Source organism: Musca domestica, unplaced genomic scaffold (assembly GCF_030504385.1).
Source record: "Musca domestica strain aabys unplaced genomic scaffold, Musca_domestica.polishedcontigs.V.1.1 36, whole genome shotgun sequence".
Lineage (NCBI taxonomy): Eukaryota > Metazoa > Arthropoda > Insecta > Diptera > Muscidae > Musca > Musca domestica.
This window is the reverse complement of record NW_026712318.1, coordinates 6,622,734-6,637,611: the sequence shown is the minus strand read 5'-3', so window position 1 is coordinate 6,637,611 and position 14,878 is coordinate 6,622,734. Positions and strand designations below refer to the sequence as shown.

Below are 14,878 nucleotides of genomic sequence, written 5' to 3'. Positions count from 1 at the left end.
TCGAAATAAATATCAGGTTATCTTTATATTTCATACATCCTATTATTTCCACTAACAAAAGATCTGTTGTAAAGATGGGATATATATGTCCACTCCCTCTGGTACCTCCCCCACAAAGGCTCAAAATGTTGAATAACCACGAAGTTCATAAAAAGCGAAATTAAGATCCGATTCCATTCAAGACTTGGTACATCTCAATATTTCCATCAACGCAAGTTCTGTTATAAAGACGGTAGAGATCGGGCCATTTCTTTTGCTACCTGCCCCACATTCAACGTTCAAAGAAAGCGAAATAAGTATCCAATTATCTTTAAATTTAAACATCCAAAACATTTTTGCTAAAACAAGATCTGTTGTGAAGATGATATATATCTGCGAACCCCTTCTGGTACCTCACCCACAAAGGGCCACAATTCTCAATAATTTTATCAGTCATAACTTTCTAAACAAGTCAGCGATTCTTAACAACTTGTTATACCGAATATGGGGTCTATACCAAAACGTGGATCTAAAATTTTACTCAAATGTGTATTATGTCTGCAGGACTTTTGGTATTGGAAATGGTCTATGTAGATCCACGTTTTGGTATAGACGGTACCTCCAGATATTCAGTATTTTGATGATTTTAGCGACATTATTTACCGGAATTATTTCCAATTTTGTATTTGAAGTTTGTAATGAATACTATTGCCTATGACAGAAAATTGTCTGTGCAGGTCCACGTCTTCGTATAGCCCCCATATGACGGTACCTCCCGATATTCGATATTTTGATTATTTTAGCGACATTATTCACCGGAACTATTTCAAATTTTGTATTTGAAAGTCTTAATGGATACTACGGCCTATGACAGAAAATTGTCTGTGTAGGTCCACGTTTTATAACCTCCATGGTACCTCCCTATCTTCGGTATTTTGCTGATTTCAGCTACATTATAAACAAATTTTTTTCAAGTTTCGCATTTGAATATTGTAATAGCTTATGACAAAAGTTGCCTTTGCATGTTCACGTCGTCGTATAGACCCTAATATACGGGTACATTCGGTATTTTTAAGATTTTAACAGAATTTTTAACGGAGTTTATTTTTTTGAACTTACAGCTTTTTTACTTGTTTTTGTATATTATCAATACCAAGATGTCTGAATTAATATACTTGGAGCAAATGTAAATTGTCAATCCCAAAAATTATTTGTACCTTCAATACATCTGAGTTTTACCATCAAACTTCATTCCTTTCGGAATCTAGTATTATTTCCCTTGATATAGATTATTCTTCGTTTATTTTATTTTTTCCCGAAATTTCTTACGCCAACGCTACACTGTGCAACCAATGACAGTAAGGGTTGCAAACTTTGTTTAGAATTTATGGAAGCCTCCCCTCCGCCAACAAACAACAGGCCTGCCAAAAAAAAAAACTACAAGACGTTAAATGATAAACAATGGAAAATATTGTGCGAAAATCTGTAAACAAAACTAGTGAATGGTTAAATGTGGGCAATGACAACTACAGAGCGAGAGAGAGGTTGGCTCTCAATTATTACACGTAGTTGTCATTGTCATTCTCTGTCTCTCAATTGCCGGTGTAAAGCGCAAGTTTAATTTCGCTGCAAAATTTCCCAGTATTTTCCACACAGTTTCTTTTTTTTTTTGCAATAGCTGGCCGAGATGAAAAACCACTGTAACATGAATCGAAAGATTTTTCAGATGTTCCGGAAGGCACTTAACACACATTACAGAATCAGTTGAGTTTCGATGGTTAACGTGTCAACAGAACGGTGTCTGGCATGAGCGCGTTTACGTTTTAAGTGGAATTAATTGGAGAGAAAAAATGAAAGTGTAGAAGAAAAAACAAAAATAAAACAGTGAAGAGATTATTGTTGTGAGAATCACAAAAAGGAAAAATAAATATTTTCAAAAAAATACTTGCTTTGAAATTTAAATCAGATATTTTCAAAATAACAGAAATAAATAAAATTTTGCCAATTCTGTTTTGCCATATCTTTCTGCGAAAAAAGTGAAATTCCCTGCAAACGAAAGGCCAAAGAGCAAAGAAGCACAAAAAAAGGAAAACAAGTGGCTTGAAAATCAATAAAAGTGAAAGTGAAAAGCTGGAAAAACCACAAAAGAAAAGAAAAATCCCTGAATGGAAAAGTGGCAGAATTTCCTCAAAGCTGAAAGTGAAAACAAAAACCTCTATGAAAATCAAATGGAAATGTCAAAGTCTAAACAAGGAACAACCAAAAAAAAGTAAATGTAAGTCCAAATTTGCTGCCTAAAGTTGTTGTTGGCCCCAAAAATAAGGCTGTGCAGGATATTAAAGCAAGCAATTTGGTTGCATAATGTGCTTGCCGTTTAAAGAGCAAAAACAAAATCCCCCAGTGGTACAATTGTGAATGAGAATGTGTCTAACTGTGTACTGTATGGAAATACGTTGGTGTGAGTGTGGGTTTGTGCCGCCGTCTGTTGGTGTGCGTGCGTTCGTTCGTTCGTTTGTGTGCGAAAGGAAAATAAGGCTAAGGACGTTTGGGTTATTATAACAACAAAGTGTGTTTGTGTGTATACTGTGAGTGAGTGAGTTGGTTGGTATCTCCTCCTGTCCGGAATGCCAATGGAACATAGAAAATATGAAAATGTGAAGCGAATTCCATTTAACCTTGCCGCTGCTACGTCATAAAATAACACGCACTCCATGGCAGCAGCAACACCAGCAACAACCACGTTGACGTTGATAAGTAGAAATTCATAAATGCTCGCCATTAAACATTCTCCGCCTCTCATCTCAACAGAGGACAGACAAGCCTAATGTTATCTAAAGACAATAACAAATCATCAGCATCGCATTATGATGTGACATAATAAGCTTAATTATACCCTTCATATCTGAGCGTGGCAGATACATTAAGGCACACCAATACATACATACATGTGATGTACATGCATACATGCCACCTGCACATGATTCATGATATTCAAACTGTTATTACTTCGTGGGTGTGTGTGTGTGTGTTTTTGAAATTCCACAGAACATCACACACACACATATATACACACACACATTCTCTCAGAGACAGGCATGCAAATATCTGACCTTGAGAAAACAAAATGAACTTTTTTTTTTTATTTCACCTTTTCAATGCAATGCATTTTCTCTCCCTCTGTCATGGTTATTTCGTTCTCTTTCGTTCTGCGAAATTGGAAAAATGCAGTTTGTTGTCGTCATAGTTAACGTCATGATAAAAATACCAACATTTTTGCAGAGATTTTTTTTTAAACTTTAAAGTAGGGGCGAATATGATACATTCTTCTGACTGTGGGTACAACTTGGGCGCCACAATTGAGATTCAATTTCAAGATTTTTTAAGTTTTTTTTTTTGAAATTTTCAGGTATTTTAAAAAAAACAAATTCATATGAAATCTTTTCTATTGAAAATTGTAAAATGATGAGTAATTTATCAACGATCAGAGGTTGATAAGGCGCGATTCTTGGAAATTCAAAGTAGAAGGGTATAAAAAGTACAATTGTGGAAAAATTCGCTACATTTTTCGATTTTTGAGAGTTAAGTTTGCGAATTTTTTAAAATTTGCTACAAAGAAGTATATGTATAAAGTCGGTATTCTCACAGTTTTTATCATTTATTTATGAATAACTTTTTGGGATAGAGACTAGATTTCCTACTTTTGCACTAGATCAAATGTTAGTGCATATATGACGATGTGAGAAGTTTGAAAATAGCTGGGGAATAATTTCAAGTTTTATGAAAATTATGATTTTTAAAAATGTTGACACTATGTGGGAACGGTACCATTACTAGGTCAGGTGTGAAAATGGGCAATATCCGCCTACTACTTCTGGTACCTCTCTCACAAAGGATTACAATTTTGAATAATCACAGCTCTGATAAAATATGAAATAATGGCCTGATTGTCTTTAAATTTGGCACATCTCAATAATTCTACCAGCTCTAGGGTCTGGTTTTTGGATGGTATAGATTGGACTACTCCTTCTGATCTCTCCCCAACAAAGGGTGAAAATTTTGAATGCCTATAACCTTTTAAAATGCAAAATGAACATTGCGTTTTTTCGAAACTCGGCGCATCCCATTATTTCTACAAACAAATGAAGATGGTACAGTTCGGACCACTTCTTCTGGTACCTCGTCCACAGCAGGTAAAATGTTTGAATTCCTATAACCCACTTTAATTTTAAAATGAGGATATATAATTACTCTGAAATTTTGCACATCCCAATATTTTTTCCAGCACAAGATCTGATGTGAATATGATAAATCTGCCCAAGGGGACGAAATTTTGGATAATAATAATAATAATAATAATAATAATAATAATAATAATAATAATAATAATAATAATAATAATAATAATAATAATAATAATAATAATATTAATAATAATATTAATAATAATAATAAAATAATAATAATAATAATAATAATAATAATAATAATAATAATAATATTAATAATAATAATAAAAATAATAATAAAATAATAATAATAATAAAATAATAAAAATAATAATAATAATAATAATAATATAATAATAATAATAATAATAATAATAATAATAATAATAATAATAATAATAATAATAATAATAATAATAATAATAATAATAATAATAATAATAATAATATAATAATAATAATAATAATAATAATAATAATAATAATAATAATAATAATAATAATAATAATAATAATAATAAAATAATAATAATAATAATAATAATAATAATAATAATAATAATAATAATATAATAATAATAATAATATAATAATAATAATAATAATAATAATAATAATAATAATAATAAGAATAATAATAATAATAATAATAATAATAATAATAAAATAATAATAATAATAATAATAATAATAATAATAATAATAATAATAATAATAATAATAATAATAATAATAATAATAATAATAATAATAATAATAATAATAATAATAGTAATAATAATAATAATAATAATAATAATAATAATAATAATAATAATAATAATAATAATAATAATAATAATAATAATAATAATAATAATAATAATAACAATAATAACAATAATAATAATAATAATAACAATAATAATAATAATAATAATAATAATAATAATAATAATAATAATAATAATAATAATAATAATAATAATAATAATAATAATAATAATAATAATAATAATAATAAATCAGCAATCAGCTTCAAACTTCGTGTATCTTAGATCTAATATAAATATGGGATATGCCAGTCCACTCTTTGCCGACTTGTACCTGATATCTGGTACCAAATATTATAGTTGTGGAGTGTATGAAACCATTGTGAAGGATTAAAATTCCAAATCGTATGAAACTTATATATGGGAGCTATAGCAACATCTGAACAGCTTTTCATCAAATTTGACAAACTTGATTCTAGACTGAATATTACTCATATGGCACACAATATAATTGATATCGGACGAAGAATTGGTCTAAATTTAGACCAATTCCCACAAATTTCAAAAACAAAAACGATATGTGGAAAATTTTATGGATAGACAGATGTCCATGTTTAAATCGACTCAGAATATGATTCTATGGAGATCATAAAGAGGAATTGTTTGTCTATCTCGTGAGAAAATGTATTATATCGGCTCACTCCATCAAGTACCTACCCCCCAAAAAGGTTCAACATTTTTAATAGTTATAACTCTGATAAATTGCGAAATAAGCATCCGATTCTCATCCAATTTTAAACATCTCAATATATCTTTTAACACAAGATATGGTGTGTAGATGGGGTATACCGGTGCACTTCTTCTGGTACCTCTCCCAGAAGGGAGTCAAAATTTTGAATAATAGTTATAACTCTGATAAATTGCGAAATAAGCATCCGATTCTCATCCAATTTTAAACATTTCAATATATCTTTTAACACAAGATATGGTGTGTAGATGGGGTACACCGGTGCACTTCTTCTGGTACCTCTCCCACAAGGGAGTCAAAATTTTGAATAATTATATCTCTTATAATATGCGAAATAAGCAACCAATTGTTTTCAAATTTCACACATTCTAATATTTCTATCTATACATAATCAGATACGAAAATGGATATATCGGTCTAATTCTTCTGGTACCTCCCTCACAAAGGGGTCAGCATTTCCAAAAACTGTGAAACTCATTAAACACGAAATGGGCATCCGAGTATTGTCAAACTAGACACATCCCAATATTTCTACTAACACAAGACCTGTTGTGAAGATGAAATATATCAGTTCACTCTTTCTGATATCTCTAAATAAATGTTAGATGATCATGCCAATTTTTTTTAGTTTAGACGAAGTGGAACACTTCGTTCAACTATATCTGATAACTCACGCATATTTCAACATTTTCAAAACAATTATCACTCATCTCATATAAAGGGAAGGAAGTAGTCGATATGGTCCAAATCTGGCACATTATTTACTTATATCAGCTTTGGGTCAGATACGCAATGTACAATATTGGCACATAATATTGAAATAAATGGGTTGAGGGTATACATCTGTTGACAAAAATGATTTATACTTTTTATCCTTTATTTTAGAGTTTGTAAAGGGTTCGTCCTACGACTGCAGAACATTTTATATAAAGGTCCAAGTTTTCCTATTGCGCTCATATGACGGTATCTCCAAATATTTTGTATTTTTACGATTCAGGATTTTAGGTAGGATTTGCTTAAAATTTGGTATTTGATGCACATTCTCCATATAACTGCCACCACCGATATTCGGTTTTTTGATGATTCAGCCCCATTTTTTCAATGTTTTTGTCTTTAAAGTTTCATGCTTTGGTATGGCCCTATATTATGATAAGGGTATTTTGTCTTTGTGCATTTGTTTGTAAAATGGAGAAGGAAGCGAGATAGATCCATAGTTACTTTTGACTATCTTCATGTGTACATACGACCGAATTCAGTCTAGAAGCAAAAACATTAGATTTAAAGAAAATCGGTTCAGATATAGCTACCATATAAATGTTCAATCCTATTTGGGGTTTTAATTCCCTCACACACGTAATATGCACTCCACAAGAATGATATTTGGTACCACATAACTTATGAAGTTCAAAAATATATATATATATATCAAATTTTATCGAGATCGGATCAGATTGGGATATAGCTACCATATATATCTCTATCCGATTTTATGTTTATTGTGCACCAAATGGCTAAAATTAGCCCAAATTGACTGAATTTTGTCACATCCGACGGAATTCTGTCTAGAAGCAAGAACTTCAAATTTTGGTGAAAATCGGTTCATATATACCTATAGCTCCTATATATATGTTTCATCCGATGGGGTATTAAAGTCCATCACATACGTAATATGCACTCCACGACAACGATATTTGATACCGGATATCAGATACAGCTCGAAAATACCTCTACCAAATTTAATCGAGATCGGTTTAGATTAATCCGATTTCAAGTTTATCGTACAAATAATGGCTAATATCTGCCCAAAACGTTTCCGTTTTGTATAACTCGGCTCCGATACATATTGATTTTAATTTAATCCTTCTCGAAAATTCTCCAACGTCAAATTGAATATGCCACCCATATATTAGTTCCCTCTGAAACAAAACAATAACTGCTCTAAAGCAAATAAATTCGCTGGTAACTGGAGCTATACTAAAGATGCATAGTGGTGTAGGGTATCATTTAGTCGGCCCCGGCCGACTTTTGACTTTTCCTTACTAGTTATACCCTCCACCATAGTATGGAGGGTATATTAAGTTTGTCATTCCGTTTGTAACACCTCGAAATATACATTTTAGATCCTATGAAGTATATATATTTTTGATCAGCATAAAATTCTATGTCGATTTATCCGAATGAATTGAAGTAGATTGACAAAATTTTGCTCAAATGTATGTTATGTCTGCAAGACTTTTGGTATTGAAAATGGGCCATGCAGGTAGGTCCACGTTTTCGTGTAGCCCCCATATAACGGTACCTCCCGATATTCGGTATTTTGATGATTTTAGCGACAATACTCACCGGAATTGTTTCAAGTTCGTAATTGATACTACAGCCTGAGACAGAAAATGGACCATGTAGGTCCACGTCTTCGTATAGCCCCCATATAACTGTACCTCCCGAAATTCGGTTCTTTGTTGATTTTAGCGACATTATTCACCGGAATTCTTTGAAATTTGGTATTTGAAGTTCTTAATGGACAGCGTATGACAGAAAATTGTCTGCGCAGGTCCAGGTTTTATAATTCCCATGGTACTTCCCTATATTCGGTATTTTGATGATTTTAGCTATAATATGAACAGATTTTTTTTAAGTTTCGCTTTTGAATATTGTAATAGCTAATGACAAAAGTTGCCGATGCAGGTCCACGTCCTCGTATAGCCCCTTATATACGGCTACATTCAGAATTTTTAAGATTTTAACAGATTTTTTTTATTTATTTATTTTTTTTTTGAAAATTACCAAATTTGCTCCAAATGGTAGAGGGTATTCAAAGTTCGGCCCGGCCGAAATTACAGCTTTTTTACTTGTTTTTTTATTAAAGTATTACTTACATATTTCTTTATTTATGTATGTATATATTTATTTGTCCTTCATTTCTATCCTTACATATTCTTTCGTAATTAAACATTTTTAACTGAAAAACTAATACGCGGTATGCGATTAAGCGATGTGACATCTCTGTCAAAAGTTATGGCGTTGCCAGATGGGTCCGTCGAATATGGGCAACCCTGTAGTTTAATCTTAAAAAAAATTAATTTAATCTTAAAAAAAATAGGAATATCCATCAGAACGCTCGTGCCCTCAACAAAGTTTACCATTTCCTCGTGAGAATGATGGGCTCTGCTATCTATGACTAGCAAAATATGTTGACAGTTGCCACAAACAGTTCAAGGTTTTCCTTAGGCTTATTATACCCTCCACCATGGGTAGGAGGGTATATTAACTTTGTCATTCCGTTTGTAACACCTCTAAATATTCGTCGTAGACCTCATAAAGTATATATATTCATAATCAGCATAAAATTCTAAGACGATTTAGCGATGTCCGTCTGTCTGTCTGTCTGTCTGTCTGTCTGTCCGTCTGTCTGTCTGTCTGTCTGTTGAAATCACGATAGAGCCCACATTATTTGACGTAGACCTTTGAAATTTGGCACAAGTGTGTGTATTGTCCCTAGGATGGTTGGTATTGGAAATGGGATATATCGGTCCACGTTTTGGTATAGCCCCCATATAACGGTACCTCCCGATATTCGGTATTTTGATTATTTTTGCCACATTTTTCCACGGATTTGTCTAAAAATTGACCTTTGTAAGTCGTAATGGATTCTAGCTCCAGTGGGGTAACATTATATGTATGGGTCCACGTTTTCATGTAGCCCCCATATAACGGTACCTCCCGTTATTCGGTATTTTGGTGATTTTTACCACATTTTTCCACGGATTTGTCTAAAAATTGACCTTTGTAAGTCATAATGGATGCTGGCTCCAGTGGGGTAACATTTTATGTATAGGTCCACGTTTTCATGTAGCCCCATATAACGGTACCTCCCGATATTCGATAATTTGATGATTATTGACACATTTTTCCACGGATTTGTCTAAAAATTGGCCTTTGTAAGTCATAATGACTTCTAGCTCTATTGGGGAAACATTATATGTATAGGTCAACGTTTTCATACAGCCCCCATATAACGGTACCTCCCGTTATTCGGTATTTTGGTGATTTTTACCACCTTTTTCCACGGATTTGTCTAAAAATTGGTCTTTGTAAGTCATAATGGATTCTGGCTCCAGTGGGGTAACATTATATGTATATGTCAACGTTTTCATAAAGCCCCCATATAACGGTACCTCCCGATATTCGGTATTTTGATTATTTTTGCCACATTTTTCCACGGATTTGTCTAAAAATTGGCCTTTGTAAGTCATAATGGATTCTAGCTCCAGTGGGGGTAACATTATATGTATAGGTCAACGTTTTCATATAGCCCCCATATAACGGTACCTCCTGGTATCCAGTATTTTGATGATTTGTTGCCACATATTTCCACGGAATCGTTCCGATGATATGAAGATATTGATATTAAAAGTTTGTAGCGGGTGACAAAACATTCGCTGTATAGGTCCCCGTTTACTTTAGACTCCATATAACGGTACCTCCCGATTTTTGGTATTTTGATAATGTAAGTCGCAATTTTAAACGGAATTGGCCCAAATTTGTTATTTGAAATTTGTAACAAGTTCTTAATCCAGTGGCTAAGCATTATATAATATTCCGTTTAGTATTTGGGGTTTGCAATGGGGTATGACATTGTATTTATAGGTCTACGGTAGCAACAACTTTATTTGAGTATGTATAGCGCCTATATGATGGTTTATAAAAGTTGTTATTGTTTGTGCCACAAATTTAGGGTAATAGATTTTAGTTTATCGCCACAGGTAGTATGGTTGTGATTTTTATTGCCTCTGTTTGCTTGATCCTGTTTTTGTACTGTTTCTACAGGTAGTACAGAGTGCATTTTGGTAACAATAACATAATAATTAAATGTACCTGTGGGTTATATAATCAAAACTCTCTTAAATTACCAGTAAACAAAGGTTAACCATAATAATAAAACTAATGTAATATACCTGGCGGTAATAAAACCCTCCCACTCGTCAACTTGGTTCATATACCTGGTACTCTACGCAGATTTTTACAAAACATCTTACCTGGGCAGTAAGTATTTGTGTATATAATAAACCAACTCAACTTTAACAAATCAGTTCACAACGAATCGTTAAACAAAACATAACCTAATACCAACGAAAATAACTGAAAAGTTTTCTATACAGATTTAAAACTGTTCCAATTCGACAATCAATAATTATGCCTAAACTACGTAAACAATCGGCACTACAACGTCAACGAATTATGAGGCAACATCTTCACAGTTACCGTGAACGGAATTTAAATGACGATCGGCTCAGAAACTCTCAACAGTTAGCAACAAGGAGACAGGATCCTGAATATAGAGAAAATGAGCGAGAAAGGGATAGAGCAGCACATTCAACTCGGCGCCAAGCAGTAAACTATAGATCTGCGGAACAAGAACGGGATATTTTGGCACACTCTATTCTCCGAATGAATTCCAGTTATCGAGCAACTGAACAGGCGCGCGATGCTTTGGCTCACGCTAATCGAAGAATGGATCCAACGTATAGGGAAGAAGAACAACAGAGGGACACATTGGCCCATTCAGTTCGAAGGATGGATCCGACGTACAGGGAGGAGGAACAACAAAGGGACACGGTAGCCCACTCAATGCGAAGAAGGGATCCGACGTATCGCGAAGAAGAGCAAGAGAGGAATACACTTGCACACTCTATCCATCGGATGAATGCGACATTTCGGGAAGGAGAACAAGAGAGGGATACTGTGGCTCGATCTGTTCGGAGAATGGATCCAACATACCGGGAGGAGGAACAACAGAGGGACACTTTGGCCCACTCTATTAGGAGAATGGATCCAACTTACAGGGAGGAGGAACAACAGAGGGACACTTTGTCCCACTCTATTCGGAGAATGGATCCAAGTTACCGGGAGGAGGAACAACAGAGGGACACTTTGGCCCACTCTATTAGGAGAATGGATCCAACTTACCGGGAGGAGGAACAACAGAGGGACACTTTGGTCCATTCTATTCGAAGAATGGATCCGGCGTATCGTGGAGAGGAACGAGAAAGGGACTCTTTGGCAAGATCTATTCGGCGACAAAATGAAGAATACCGCCAAGTCGAAAGAGAGAGAGACACAGCAATGCACCGAGTACGTCGAAGAAATCCAGTTTTCCGTATTATGGAACAAGAGCGGAACACTTCAGCTCGTCGTGTCACCAGACAAGTTGCTATGCAAATGCAAGAAGCAGAAAACAGGATGAGAAGTTGCCGCGTCCTTATTCATCGTATGAATCCTACAAACAGAGAAAATATAAACATGAGACAAGCTCTGAGAAGTTCAGCAAGGAGAAGAAATTTGTCGCCGGATTCGAGGTCACAACAACAAATTCAAGATACTTTGAGGTGCAGAGCTAGGATAATTTCCAATTTTTGCAATATTATCAAGAGCGGACCCACAGAAGTTTGTATTTGTTGTGGAGGTCTTTGGTTTGTTACTCAAATTAAGACTCTCCGCAAAACATTTGTTCTACAAAAATACCCAAATTTAAGTACAGTTTTTTTCCTTTCAGACCAGTTTCCATCTGATAACGATATATATAAATTCTGCAACACATGCCACAAAATAATCAATGCGGGGAAGGTTCCTTCTATGTGTCTCTCAGAAGGTCTACATTTTCCAGCTATTCCGAGTGAACTTCAGGGCTTGACGTCGCTGGAAGAAAGGTTTGTTGCGCCACGAATTCCCTTTATGAGAATAGTTTCATTGGGTTATAATCGACAGTGTGCTGTAAGGGGTGCAGTAGTAAATGTCCCCATTTCACTCGATTCCACCGTCAACATCCTTCCAAGAACGGCCGATCAAACTGAAGTTATCCAGGTTCATTTGAAGCGAAGAATATCTTACACACACTATTTTATGTCTGAAACGATTCGGCCCGGCAAAATTTTCGAAGCAGCAAGATACCTTATTGAAACCGAATTGTACAGGAAACATGAAATTTGTATTTCATCTGAATGGTTGGCCAATATGGGTCCTGCTGATCAAGTGCCGTTTATAGCAAATTCCGAAGATCGAAGTCTATTATCGAGCGTCATTGATTTTAACTTAGATGAAGATCACATTGAAGAACATAACCCCCAAGAAACCCTCTTAGATTATATTCCAGTCGAAAATGTTCAAATTCAAAATATTGAAATAGCTCCTGGTGAAGGCCATAGACCCATGGATTTGCTATTAGATGAGGACTCTGAAGAGCTATCATTTCCCACTATATACTGTGGTATTAAAAGAAAATCTACAGCGACAATAGCAAAATTGATAAAATCTGAAGCCCGGCGTTATGATAGAAGATGTGCGCGGGTAGACAAAGTCTTATACTCGTATAAAAAATTAGAGTTTTCTAAAATCAAGAACAGTATTTCTACTTGTTTGAGGAAGAAAATTGGTACTCGCAATTATACTGCAACGGATGCTCTTAATGACCGGTTCATACAAAATATAGTGCAGCACGACGAAGGGTATCACATTTTGAAAGGCGTGCGGTCTTCTCCAGCACATTGGGAGGCAGAGAAAAAGAAGGTCTTGGCTATGATCAGGCAATTTGGCATTCCAACGTTCTTTATAACTCTTTCTGCTGCTGAATCACAATGGCCAGAATTGATCGTTATATTGGTAAAAATTGCAGAAGGAAGGAATATTACCGAAGAAGAGGCAATGTCATTTAGCACCCAAAAACGGTACGAACTAATTAGGTCAGATCCAATTACATGTTCCAGGTATTTTGACCACAGAATAAGACACCTCTTCAAAAGTTTCACGGTTAATGGTGGAATATTCGACGAGTTTAATGTAATCAAATTCTACTGGAGAATAGAATTTCAACAGCGAGGGTCTCCTCATGTCCACGGCATATATTGGCTAAACAATGCCCCTTTGTTTGATATATCAGATCGAAATAGCTTCCAACGTGTTACGGATTTTGTAGATAAATTTGTTTCTACAGATTCGTCTAATAGCGAAATCCAAGACATAGTCCACTACCAGCAACACAACCACGGAAGAGCATGCCAACGTGAAATAAGAGGTCAAAAATTCTGTAGATTTCATATACCATATCCGCCAATGTCTAATACGGAACTTCTTTTGCCGTTTTCGGATGATGTAGATGAGCAACAATTATCAGCTCATAAGTGCAACTATGACAAAATTTATAATTTACTTAACGCAAAGTTAACAGATATAGAATGTGAACGATTAAATAATTTTGATCAGTTTTTGGCAGACCCACGGATTAATATGGACAAAGATGAATATCTTGCGGCGATCAGATCTTCTCTAAGAAAACCTAAAATTTTTCTTAAAAGATCCTTCAAAGACAGATCAATAAATGCTTTTAATTCGCGGATTTTAAAAATGCACAAAGCAAACATGGATATTCAATTTGTTCTGGATGCTTATGCATGCGTGTCATATATAGTTAACTATATAAACAAGTCGAATCGGGGTGTTTCACGTTTGTTGCAAGAAACAATGAACGAGATACGTGAAGGAAATTATTCTGTAAAACAAAAGTTGCAGCATATAGGTAATAAATTCATATCAGCATCCGAAGTCTCAGCCCAAGAAGCAGCTTACAATATCTTGGGAATGCATTTGTCTCAGTGTAGCAGCAGTGATGTTTATGTCAATACTCTCTTGCCAGAAAAACGTGTTCGCATACTAAAACCGAGGCAAGAGCTTCAAAATCTTTCTCCTGATTCAACCGATATTTATGTATCGAATTTACTTGAGCATTATATTCAAAGACCGGATAATCTAGGCGATGTATGTTTGGCTTATTTCGCTGCACATTATACATACTCTAAGACATTGCGCAAAAGGAATCGTCAACATGATGAGGAGGATGAAGATATTCTTGAAGATGACGAGGAACATCCTGATGATGTCGGGGCTTTGTTTCGCTTAAAAAATAATTCGGGTTACGTATATAAAAGAAGAAGTCCGGCTATAATTCGTTTTCCCTCATTTAGGGCCGACTTAAACAGGGACGACTATTTTCGCACATTGGTTATGTTATACTTTCCATGGCGTAACGAAGACGAAGACATTATAGGAAGAAACAACGAAGATACCTGCTCTATCTACATGGATGTAATTGAAAGGAACCGACAGCAGTTTGAAATGTTCAA

At 34.4% G+C, this 14,878-nt stretch overlaps 2 protein-coding genes across 3 annotated transcripts in view; both read left to right on the top strand.

Annotated features, from left to right (window-relative positions):
- The first annotated feature begins 1,757 nt into the window (after positions 1-1,757).
- LOC101896332 (uncharacterized) overlaps positions 1,758-14,878 on the top strand; it is a 379,916-nt gene continuing 366,795 nt past the window's right edge. For both annotated transcript variants that reach the window (XR_009342835.1, XM_059125896.1), the window contains exon 1: positions 1,758-2,254. The gene's annotated coding sequence lies outside the window, so the exon portion shown is untranslated. The remainder of the gene's footprint in view (positions 2,255-14,878) is intronic.
- LOC131803940 (trichohyalin-like) lies at positions 10,899-12,103 on the top strand. The gene is made up of 2 exons (XM_059125915.1): positions 10,899-11,912; positions 11,993-12,103. The coding sequence occupies exons 1-2, from the start codon at positions 10,899-10,901 to the stop codon at positions 12,101-12,103; spliced, it is 1,125 nt and encodes a 374-aa protein (XP_058981898.1).